The sequence below is a fragment of the Macaca fascicularis genome, chromosome 13, assembly GCF_037993035.2.
Source record: "Macaca fascicularis isolate 582-1 chromosome 13, T2T-MFA8v1.1".
Classification (NCBI taxonomy): Eukaryota; Metazoa; Chordata; class Mammalia; order Primates; family Cercopithecidae; genus Macaca; species Macaca fascicularis.
Genome location: NC_088387.1, coordinates 89,781,292 through 89,793,331, shown reverse-complemented (window position 1 = coordinate 89,793,331; position 12,040 = coordinate 89,781,292). Strand labels below are relative to the sequence as shown.

The 12,040-nt window shown below is 38.9% G+C and overlaps 1 protein-coding gene across 34 annotated transcripts in view; it reads left to right on the top strand.

Annotated features, from left to right (window-relative positions):
• Window positions 1-12,040, top strand: part of BIRC6 (baculoviral IAP repeat containing 6) — a 256,711-nt gene that overhangs the window by 31,961 nt on the left and 212,710 nt on the right. For all 34 annotated transcript variants that reach the window (XR_012422503.1, XR_012422504.1, XM_074012019.1 and 31 more), the window contains 3 exons: window positions 84-277; window positions 3,996-4,107; window positions 7,494-7,576. Coding sequence is in view for 32 of the 34 variants with exons in the window: in XM_074012019.1 (XP_073868120.1) it covers window positions 84-277; window positions 3,996-4,107; window positions 7,494-7,576 (389 nt within the window). In the remaining 2 variants the exon portion in view is untranslated. The remainder of the gene's footprint in view (window positions 1-83; window positions 278-3,995; window positions 4,108-7,493; window positions 7,577-12,040) is intronic.

Genomic DNA, 12,040 nt, shown 5'->3' with positions numbered 1-12,040 from the left:
TTTATTTGATAATGGTTAAGTTATGATTTTGGTTAAAACTGTTGAGTACATTTTCCTTTGCTTATACTCGCATTTTCTTTCAGTGGGCCACAGTTACATTTCATCTTCCTCATCATGTGTTGAAGTCCATTGCCAGTGCCATTGTAAATGAACTCAAGAAAATAAATCAAAATGTTGCTGCCTTACCTGTGGCGTCCTCAGTGATGGACAGATTGTCTTACCTCTTACCTAGTGCACGTCCCGAACTCGGAGTGGGGCCAGGCCGTTCTGTAGACAGGTATGAACCTTGCTTACAAAGAAAGGTGACAGTGAGGTGTAATTGATTAGTTTTTGCATTAAACAAGAATAACTAGAAAATCTGCTTATGATTTTTAAAAATTTCAAAATTTCTAGCCTCATTTTGAAATAAAAAAAATTCAATATGAATTAGAATCTAAAAACCAGGTTTAAAGTAAACTACTGCTTGAATTGCTATTTTTAAACACTATTTTTTAGTACACTAAAAGTATTTGAAGGGGTTATAAGCCGCGTTTTGAAAATTCCAGTTTAGTACTTGCTTAGTAAATATTTTAGTTAAAATTATTATAATTATTCAGTGAATAATAACTGTTTTTCCATTGATGACATTTCGTGACCTTTGAGATAAATTTTGCCTAACTTATCATGCCCAAAGGTGAGTATAAGGAAAGTGCTATCATTTTACAATGAAAAAAAAAAAAAGAGTTTAAAAAATAATAAGAATAATTTTGAGTTAACATTTTTTTATGCTGCTTGCACTAGATTTAAACAGTATTACAAAAATCATACCTAAACCATCATTTTCTTTTTTTTTTTTTTTTTTTTTTGAGACGGAGTCTCGCTGTGTCTCCCAGGCTGGAGTGCAGTGGCGTGATCTCGGCTCACTGCAAGCTCCGCCTCCCGGGTTCATGCCATTCTCCCGCCTCAGCCTCCCAAGTAGCTGAGACTACAGGTGCCAGCCACCACACCCGGCTAGTTTTTTGTATTTTTAGTAGAGACGGGGTTTCACCATGTTAGCCAGGATAGTCTCGATCTCCTGACCTCGTGATCCACCCGCCTCGGCCTCCCAAAGTGCTGGGATTACAGGCGTGAGCCACCGTGCCCGGCCCATTTTCTTTGTTAGAGTTTTTTTTGAATGCCTATTTTGTTTAATTAGAAAGCCAGTACCACATTCATTTAAAAACTTAAATGATTTGCTATTTGAAATGGCATTGAGATTTTTACTAAAAGTACTGAGGTTTAGAAATGCAATACTGAAATATAACACCCAGCAATTTTGATTAGATTTTTGTTTGCCTTCTCATTTAGTATTTATTTATTTATTTTTGAGACGGAGTTTCACTCTTGTTGCCCAGGCTGGAGTGTAATGGTGCGATCTCGGTTCACTGAAACCTCCGCCTCCCAGGTTCAAGAGATTCTCCTGCTTCAGCCTCTTGAGTAGCTGGAATTATAAGTGTCCACCACCATGCCTGGCTAATTTTTTTTTTTTTTTTTTTTTTGAGATAGAGTTTCCCTCTTGTTGCCCAGATTGGAGTGCAATGGCACGATTTCGGCTCACTGCAACCTCTGCCTCCCAGGTTCAAGTGATTCTCCTGCCTCAGCCTCCCTAGTATCTGGGATTACAGGCATGCGCCACCATGCCCGGCTAATTTTGTATTTTTAGTAGAGACATGGTTTCTCCATGGTCAGGCTGGTCTCGAACTCCCTACCTCAGGTGATCTGTCCTCCTTGGCCTCCCAAAGTTCTGGAATTATAGGCATGAGCCACTGTGCCCAGCGAAATTTTCTTTTTTTTTTTTATGTTTTGAGACAGAGTCTCGCTCTGTCACCCAGGCTGGAGTGCAGTGGCACGATCTCGGCTCACTGCAAGTTCCGCCTCCCATGTTCACGCCGTTCTCCTGCCTCAGCCTCCGGAGTAGCTGGGACTACAGGCGCCTGCCACCATGACCAGCTAATTTTTTGTATTTTTAGTAGAAATGGGGTTTTGCCATGTTAGCCAGGATGGTCTCGATCTCCTGACCTCATGATCTGCCTGCCTTGGCCTCCCAAAGTGCTGGGATTACAGGCGTGAGCCACTGCACCTGGCATGCCTGGCTAATTTTTTGTATTTTTAGTAGAGACAGGGTTTCACCATGTTGGCCAGGCTGGTCTCGAACCTGACCTCAAGGTGAGCTACCCGTCTTGGCCTCCTGGAGTGCTGGGATTACAGGTGTGAGCCACTGTGCCCAGCTGTAGTATTTATATTTTTACATTTCCATTGGATGTGAGTTGTAATTTCCTAAGCATCTTTCTGAAGTACATTTATAAATAGTATGTGCTGATGTTATCAAAGGCACTACTGAATGAATTCATTTTAAACTTCTATTATTTTTAGTATGACTCTTCTAGTTCAGTAGCAATATTTATTAATTTATCTTTCGGTAAACTGATTTTTGCTTAATCACTTGCCATCTTTTTGTTAAGTGATTTTGTTGTTACATATATAACTTTTATTAGTTGTATTAACAATTGGGGAAAATTTTTATATTCTGTAGGAGTAATCTCATGGGCAAAATGCAGACTATCATTTTTAATCAGATTATCTGGTGATATGTCCTATGGCTGTCATTAAAATATTCTTTGGGATGTGTCTGAGATGAGAAAAAAGGAAAAATACGTAATTAGAACAAGTGCTTCTTGTCTGAGATCTATGCCTATTTTGAGATTATAAAAGAGTCAGCTCTGCAGAGCTATTTTCTTTGCAAACAGTTGCAGTGTTTCTAAAGAAATCAGTGCAAGCTGTGGTAAATGTTCTATTTTAGGAAATGCAGCCATTAGATAGGATATTCAATATTTTTAGAGGTGTTAAAATGTCCCAAAATATTAATTTTGATATAGACTGTGGTGTTTGTTTCATTAAAAATGAATCTAGGAGCCTATGAAGGCTTTGATGAACTTAGGTCTGTGGAAGGTTTGAGTTAGGTCTATTGGATGCTACTGCTGTTTTGTTGGGTAGTATAACGAAATGAGATAGGTCTTCTGTTCTAAGGCTGATCCTAAAGACATATATAACATGAAACTGAGAATGCTTTTCTAACCCAACAGCTATTTGTTTAAAAACTTGAATACAACTATTGGTGAACCTGAAGTTACTAACAATTTTATAGAAAATCATGTGCTAATTTAAGGGAAGAATTTAGAAGAGTATTTTCCTGTTTTCTTTGTCATGACCTTTACCACTTTTTCTTTCTGTTATCAGTTGTAATTTTATGTTAGGATGAATAAACTTGGCTTATCCTTTCTTAAAATTCTTTTAATTCTTTTAAGATTCTTAAAATCTTTTGGACTCTTCTAAAGTTTACTATGGTCCTTTAAAAAATTACTCTGGGCCGGGTGCAGTGGCTCACGCCTGTAATCTCAGCACTTTGGGAGGCCGAGACGGGCGGATCACGAGGTCGGGAGATCGAGACCATCCTGGCTAACATGGTGAAACCCCATCTCTACTGAAAAATACAAAAAAAATTAGCTGGGCATGGTGGCGGGTGCCTGTAGTCCCAGCTACTTGGGAGGCTGAGGCAGGAGAATGGCGTGAACCCAGGAGGTGGAGTTTGCAGTGAACCGAGATCACACCACTGCACTCCAGCCTGGGCAACAGAGCAAGACTGTCTCAAAAAAATATATATATATATTACTCTGGTACTTTCTGTTATACTTTGACTCTTGGTGAGCTGGTGTATTTTAATATGAAAACGTATGTAATCTACCCCTAGAATTGTTTATCAGCTGCAGCCACCAATCAGGTTTTCTCCTTCCCTTTCTGTTTAAGGGAAATTCCTAAAAATTATCATTTTTAGTTTAAAGTAAAATATTGAACTTGCTCATCAGACCATTTGCAGTTTTTGTTGATAACCCAGTAAAATTATTTTCTGCATTGTTAAATAGAAGTTTCACTGTGATTTGATGCCTAACTTCAATTACATAAAGTATGTTTACTTTTAGATCACTGATGTATAGTGAAGCTAACAGACGGGAGACATTTACCTCATGGCCTCATGTAGGCTATAGGTGGGCACAACCAGATCCCATGGCTCAAGCTGGATTTTATCATCAGGTAAAAGAAAGAATGTAGAAAAGTACTTTTCTCAGTATGCCTTTGTAGCCTTCAGCAAAGTTACCGCTTTTGTTTTACTTGTTCAGAAACTTACTTTATGCAACTTGGTTGCATGCTTGCTTGTATGCAGGTATGCTTGTTTGCCCAGACTGGACTGCAGTGCCACAATGTCGGCTCCACTGCAACCTCCGCCTGTCAGGTTCAAGTGATTCTTGTGCCTCAGCCTCCTTGAGTAGCTGGGATTACAGGTGTGCACCATCACACCTGGCTAATTTTTGTATTTTTTGTAGAAATGGGGTTTCACCATGTTGCCCAGGCTGGTCTCAAACTCCTGACCTCAGGTGATCTGCCTGCCTTGGCCTCCCAAAGTGCTGGGATTACAGGCGTGCCTGGCCAGGAAAAAATTGTTTAAGCAATTAACAACTGAGTATTTTCTTTCAGATACAACTTTTTTTAAAAGCAATTATTTTTATTTTTTGTTTTTGAGACAGGGTCTCACTCTGTTGCCCAGGCTGGAGTACAGTGGCACTATCACTACTCACTGCAGCCTCAGCCTTCCCAGGCACAGGTAATCCGCCCACCTCAGCTTCCCTGAGTAGCTGAGACTACAGGTGTGTGCCACTGGGCCTGGCTAACTTCTGCACCAACCTAATTTTTTTTTTTTTTTTTTTTTTTTTGTAGAGACAGGATTTCTGGTGTTGCCCAGACTTGTCTCGAATTCCTGCTCAAGTGATCTACATACCTCATCCTCCCCAAAGTGTTGAGATTATAGGGGTGAGACACTACGCTAGGCCATAATTTTTTAATAAAATCAACAAATAGACAATATTCTTCAGATTGGGTTTTTGACAAGTATTCTGTTTTGATGCATGTTTATTTCCACTGTTTGACATCTGCATTCATAACACAGTAGTAGATGCTTAGGGTAATGCATAAAAGAAGTTTTACAGTTTTAAAATTCTCGTTATAGTTGGGATACAAATTATCCATATACTAGATAACTACAGAAGCAGCATTACAAGTAGTGCATTGCAACTTGAATATCTGTGCATTAAAGAACTGATTAAGTTGCACAGGTAGAGGAAGAATTAGTCAAGAAAAATAGTCATAGTTTTATGTAGGAAAAGAGGAGGGTATGAGGTGTAAGGATTAACATAGTACAGAGGCATAAGAATGGGACATTATAAAAAGCTTTGCCGAATTAGAGGGAAGTTAAGAAAAATGATTTTGGCTAGATGTTATTTAATATGTTATTTAATAGGAAACTTAAAGTGAGTGGTATAGACTGGCTTATCACTGTTTTACCACTGCTAAAAGAATCTTAAGAAATCTAATACCTATATGTCAGTTTAAATAAAGCATGCTTATTTAACTTTATTTATTCATTTATTTGGGACAGGGTCTTGCTCTGCCACCCAAGTTGGAGTGCAGTGGCGTGATCACAGCTCACTGTAGCCTCAGCCTCCCAGGCCCAAGCAGTTCTCCCACCTCACCTCTCAAGTAACTGGGATTACAGGCATGTGCCACCATGCCCAGCTAATTCTGTTTATTTTTTGTAGAGATGAGATTTCACTATGTTGTCCAGGCTGGTTTCAAACTTCTGGGCTCAGGCAGTTTGCCTACCTTAACCTTCTAAAGTATTGTGATTACAGGTGTAAGCCACTGCACTTGGCCTAATTTAAGAATTCAAGTACATTTTGAAGTACATTAAAGTAACTATCATTTAGAATCTGAAGATTGATTATTCCTTCATTATCTTCAAGTATTCTGAACATCTGAACTAAAATTAAACCAGAAAACTATATATATATATGAATATTTTATTCAAAATTTGTCAGATTTCCAGTTACAGATAGGTAAGTTTGGAGACTGGCTAATATTAGAATCAGTGAAATTATTTCCCTAAATTAAGGATTGAACATGGACCATTTTTCTAGCAACTTGTCATCTTTCTTTTAATTTGGTGTAATTTTCTAAGAGTCTCTGTTAAGTGATGCCTTGATTTTTTTTTTCTGGTGAGTTATTGTTCATTATATTCTATCTTTGCAGAGAGGTCCAATAATGGGTTTCCTAGAATCCTCTGATTCTAGGAAATGTTAGGAGCTGATTATTTGTAATCTTCTAAAATGTATAATAAATTTGCGTCTATAAAGTAAATGTTCAGAAATATTCATATTAGTTTTTAGGTATATTTCAGTTCAGGTTTTGAAAATATATATACATACATATATATGTGTGTGTATATATATGTAAGTTGTACCTGGCCCTTGGATTGAAATATGTATAGCATTTTGTCCCCATGTTATGTGAATTAGATTCCATATTATGTGAATTAGATTGACTACTTTGCTTTCCCTTTTTACTTGCCCTTCTTGTATAGTTGTATGGGATTTAGTATTTAATAATAAGCCCATTGGCTGGTGCAGTGGCTTACAGTTGTAATCCCAGCACTTAGGGAGGCCAAGGCAGGAGGATCGCTTAAGCCCAGGAATTTGAGACCAGCCTGGATACTTTAGGGAGACCGTGTCTCTACAAAAAAAATAACAGAATTAGCTGGGTGTTTTGGAACACTTCTGTAGTTCCAGCTGCTTGGGAGGCTGAGGTTGGAGGATCACTTGTGTCCAGGAGTTCAGTTCAGGGCTGTAGTGAGCTATGATTGTGCCATTGCACTCCAGCCTAAGACTCTGTTTCTTTAAAAGAGACAGTTTTAAAGATACTCTGTCTCTAACAAACAACAACAAGAGGCCAGGCGCGGTGGCTCAGGCCTGTAATTCCAGCACTTTGGGAGGCTGAGGGGGTTGGATCACAGAGTCGGGAGATCGAGACCATCCTGGCTAACATGGTGAAACCCCGTCTCTACTAAAAATATGAAAAAATTAGCCGGGTGTGGTGGCAGGCGCTTGTAGTCCCAGCCACTTGGGAGGCTGAGGCAGGAAATCGTTTGAACCCCGGGAGGCGGAGCTTGCAGTGAGCCGAGATCGCGCCACTGCCCTCCAGCCTGGGTGACAGAGCAAGACGCAGTCTTAAGAACAACAACAACAACAACAACAGCAACCACAATAAATAGTGTAAACCAGCCAGAATCTTTCTTTTATACTTAATATTTCAGATACTTTATTATAGCAATTAGAAAAGTACTAGATCAGGGATTGCATATATGTGTACCTCTCTTTGATTTAGTGGTCATTTTCTGAATTTTCAAATAATACAGGCAATTAAATATTTGGAGGTTTCAGTGTATTGTTGGACCTAATATTATAGGCTAATTTTCTCATTTTCAGTATAGAATTTTACTTAAAATTATGAACTTTTAAAAATAACTTTTATTATAAAGCTATTTTAATAATGATTTACCCTTTCTGTCTCTTTTCTTTGTAATTTTGCAGCCTGCCTCATCTGGAGATGATAGAGCCATGTGTTTTACTTGTAGTGTATGCCTCGTTTGTTGGGAACCTACTGATGAACCTTGGTGAGTCTTGATGTTTCTGGACATAATAGGCTAAGTCAGTCATGTAAATATGCTTCTAAATTTTACTTTTCTGCTTATAATTTTTTGCCTTTTGCCACCTATATTTTTGTCATTGTCCTGAGAATGAGATAGCCCTGTCTATACTGTGTCACACCACTTGGCATACAGTGTCTGTTAAGTTTGACTTTCTAAAATTTGTACAGGAGGGAAGTACCAAACAATAGAACCACACTCTAACTGAAAACCAGAAAGCTATGGTAAAGTGAACCCCAGCATGAGCTTTAGCAGTTGAATCTTGGTCTTTTGAGAGCAGGTTGTCAATAGGGAATCCATGAAGAGAGCCTTATAGTATACATTTCTAATTTTGAAGGAATTTTAGGGAGTCTTTGATGTCTCTGAATTTTAGTGCATGAAATTTTAGAACCTGGTTTAACATTAGAGATCATGTATTGAAACTTCATTTTCACAAATAACTATTCTGAGCTCTTATTAATAGAAATAACAGTACATTGTTAGAGCAAATTTTATATAAGATGGTATACTAGGTACCATTCTGAATACTTTATATATTTTTAAATCATTTAATTCTCATATTTCCCTGTGAAGTAGGTACTATTGTAGTCTCCATTTTATAGGAGGGAACTATGAGTATTCTCCAGTTTAACCTTTATAGTTACTCTATGAGATAGGAGTTACTATCCCATTTTAAAATGAAGAGAATAAAATTTGCTGAAGGGGCATATGGCTAGTAAGTGACAGAACCAGGTTTTGGTTTCAGGATATGTTGCTTGCTTTGTATTAAAATTAGTTTGAAGTCTCTGAATGTTAAATCAGCTGATGTGCCTGGGGCAGACTTGCTAAAACATATTGCAGTGTACCTGTGGAGTTCAGATTGGAAAATACTGTATGAAAAATTTAAGTTGTATCTATCTGCAGGCAGAGAGTTGAATACAGTAGTCCCACTTGTTCGCAGGGCATACATTCCAGTACCCATTGGATACCTGAAACAGCAGATAGTACTGAACCATATACATACTATATTTTTTCCCTATTCATCCGTAACCTATGATAAAGTATAATTCATAAATTAAGCACAGAAAGAGATTAATAACAATAACTAATAAAATTGAACGATTTTTTTTCCTTCAGATGGAGTCTTGCTCTGTTGTCCAGACTGGAGTGTAGTGGTACGATCTTGGCTCACTGCAACCTCTACCTCCCGGGTTCAGGCAATTCTCCTGCCTCAGCCTCCTGAGTAGCTGGGATTACAGGCGTGTGCCACCACGCCCATCTAATTTTTCTATTTTTAGTAGAGATGGGGTTTCGCCATGTTTGCCAGGTTGGTCTCCAACTCCTGAACTCCGGTGATTGCCCGCCTTGGCCTCCCGAAGTGCTGGGATTACAGGTGTAAGCCACTGTGCCCGTCCTAACGTTGAACAATTTTAACAATATACTGTAATAATTTTGTGACTGTGGTCAGTCTGTGTTTCTCTCTCTCAAAATATCTTATTGTACTGTACTCATCTATTTTGGGACCATGGTTGACCATGAGTAACTGAAACCATAGAGAGTGAAGCTGTGGGCCAGGCATGGTGGCTCACATCTATAATCCCAGCACTTTGGGAGGCCGAGGCGCGTGGATCACCTGAGGTCGTCAAGAGTTCAAGACCAGCCTGGCTAATGTGGTGAAACCCTGTCTACTAAAAATACAATAAATTATCTGGGTGTGGTGGCACACACCTGTAATCCCAGCTACTAGGGAGGGTGAGGCAGGAGAATCGCTTGAACTGGGGAGGTGGAGGTTGCAGTGAGCCGAGATTGTACCATTGCACTCCAGCTTGGGCGACAAGAGTGAAACTCCATCTCAAAAAAAAAAAAAAAAAAGAGTGATGCTGTGGATGAGAGGGGGACCTACTGTATGAACAGTTTTCAATTTAAGTTGAGTTTCTGTTTGGAGTTGTCTTTCCGCATAGAATCCATCTTTATATATATATATATAGAAACCATTTTAATATATATATATATTTTAGGTCCCTATGCCAATCCTCAAAAAGTTATTTAACCTATACCTGAAAAATTGTACAATATTATCAAATGTTATCTTCTTTGTAAATATTTTCTATGGAAAGTTGATTAAAATTTCCAACTTGGGCTGTTCAAAACCCATGTTTTCTTGACATGGCCAGGGATTCAGGGATTCTACCTCTTCTTTGCACCAGCATTTGGGATTCCTCAAACACTTAAGAAGTTGATGGGGTCTCTGAAGGCCTGGGGCAAGTCCTCCAAATGGGTAGGAGGAAAGAGGATTAATGGAGGCTGGGGAGCCTAGGTACCTTCTGAATGGTAAGGGGGAAAGGAAAAATTTGAAAGGGCGAATGGGAGTCATATTTTGACTGCGAGTTTAGATAGAGTTCCTTTGGAGGGAGGTTGAAGTTAAAAACACACAAAAATGGACCATACCCTAGTAACTAGCATTTCCGCTTCTATTTACCTATCCTAGGGAGTTAATTGCTCTTGTATGCACAGAAGCATAAAGTGGATGGTCACTGCAGTTAAAAATCGAATCCTTTTAAATGCCCATCAGGAGGGGAATAGCCCAGTAGAATGTGGTATATTCATATAATAGACTGTGGTCCAACAGTTAAGGGGAATGAACAGTAAGATCTCTGTTAATCACTCTCAGTAACTTTCAGATATGTTATTGTATCAAGAAATCTTTTGTATTAATAGAATGATTGGTGATTGAATACATGATAAAATATATATGTCATGTACAATGACACCAATTGTTTAACAATTTAAAACCCTGTATTTTATTTAAAAATTTTTTCACATGTACTTCCACATCATATATTTTCTATATGTACATTTATGTATGTAAACTTATAAAAAATATTTTAGAAATGTATCACTTAAATTTGTAATGATGGTTTCCTGGAGGTGGGATTGGAAATTACTGGGATTAGATTTTAAAATTGATATGGGTCTTTAGCTTTATTTTATATAGCCGTGTGTAACTTGTATAAATAAAATTTTATTGAAAAAGTTAAAACTCAGGAAAAAGAGAGAGATGGAAAGTGGTAAAGTACGCTAGATTTAGCTAGGAGGGAACCTGGCCCAAATGTCATTTGCTTGGAGATGCACTGTAAAAGGATTAGGAAAGACATTTGCATATTAAAAATTGCCCAGGATTTATATATGGATTTATTTATTTATTTATTTATTTCTTTATTTTTGAGACGGAGTCTGGCTCTGTCACCCAGGCTGGAGTGCAGTGGCGCGATCTCGGCTCACTGCAAGCTCCGCCTCCCGGGTTTACGCCATTCTCCTGCCTCAGCCTCCCGAGTAGCTGGGACTACAGGCGCCCGCCACCTCGCCCGGCTAGTTTTTTGTATTTTTTAGTAGAGACGGGGTTTCACCGTGTTAGCCAGGATGGTCTCGATCTCCTGACCTCGTGATCCGCCCGTCTCGGCCTCCCAAAGTGCTGGGATTACAGGCTTGAGCCACCGCGCCCGGCCTATATATGGATTTATATGTATAAGTTGTAGGTACATGGTAAAAAGAAATACATAGATTGTAAGGAGTAGCATGTTTTATGTGTAAAGTTCTTTCTTTGACATGGAAATAAAACAATGAGTTAAAAACAATTTTAAGAAACATTTATTTTTTAAATTTTATTTTATTATTTATTTATTTTTTTTTTTTGAGACGCAGTCTTACTTTGTCGCCCAGACTGGAGTGCGGTGGCGTGATCTCGGTTCACTGCAACCCCTGCCTCCCAGGTTCAAGAGAGTCTCGTGTCTCAGTTTCCCAAGTAGCTGGGACTACAGGTGTGCGCCACCATGCCCAGCTAATATATGTATTTTTAGTAGCGATGGGGTTTCCCCATGTTGGCCAGGCTGGTCTGGAACTACAGACCCCAAGTGATGCACCTACCTCGGCCTCCCAAAGTGGTGGGATTACAGACGTGAGCCACCACACCCAGCCTATTTTGTTTTTTAGATACGAAGTCTTGATATATTGTCCAGGCTGAAGTGCATTGGCTATATACAGGTGTGATCACAGCTTACTGCAGCCTTATATTCTTGGGCTTCAGCAGTCCTCCTGCCTCAGCCTCCTGACTGACTGGAACTGTGTGCTTTACCATCATGCCTGGCTCATGGGTTCTTGTTTTGGTAGCAGGATCCTGACGTTTCTAATGCCTTATAATTATAGCTAATAGAAATAAAAATAAGGAGTAACCAGAAAGAAATATAAAGGAAGCATAAAGTTGAGCAGATAGGTGCTAAGTTGATCCTGCTTACAATATTTGAGTCATTATACCAGTCTTGATCTGAGGTCCTAGTATTTTATTTAATATTTTAATTTAAATTTTTAAATTTTTTATTTTTTAGAGACAGGGTCTTGCTCTGTCGCTCAGGCTGGAGTGCAGTGGCAGGATCGTAGCTCACTGCAGCCTTGAAC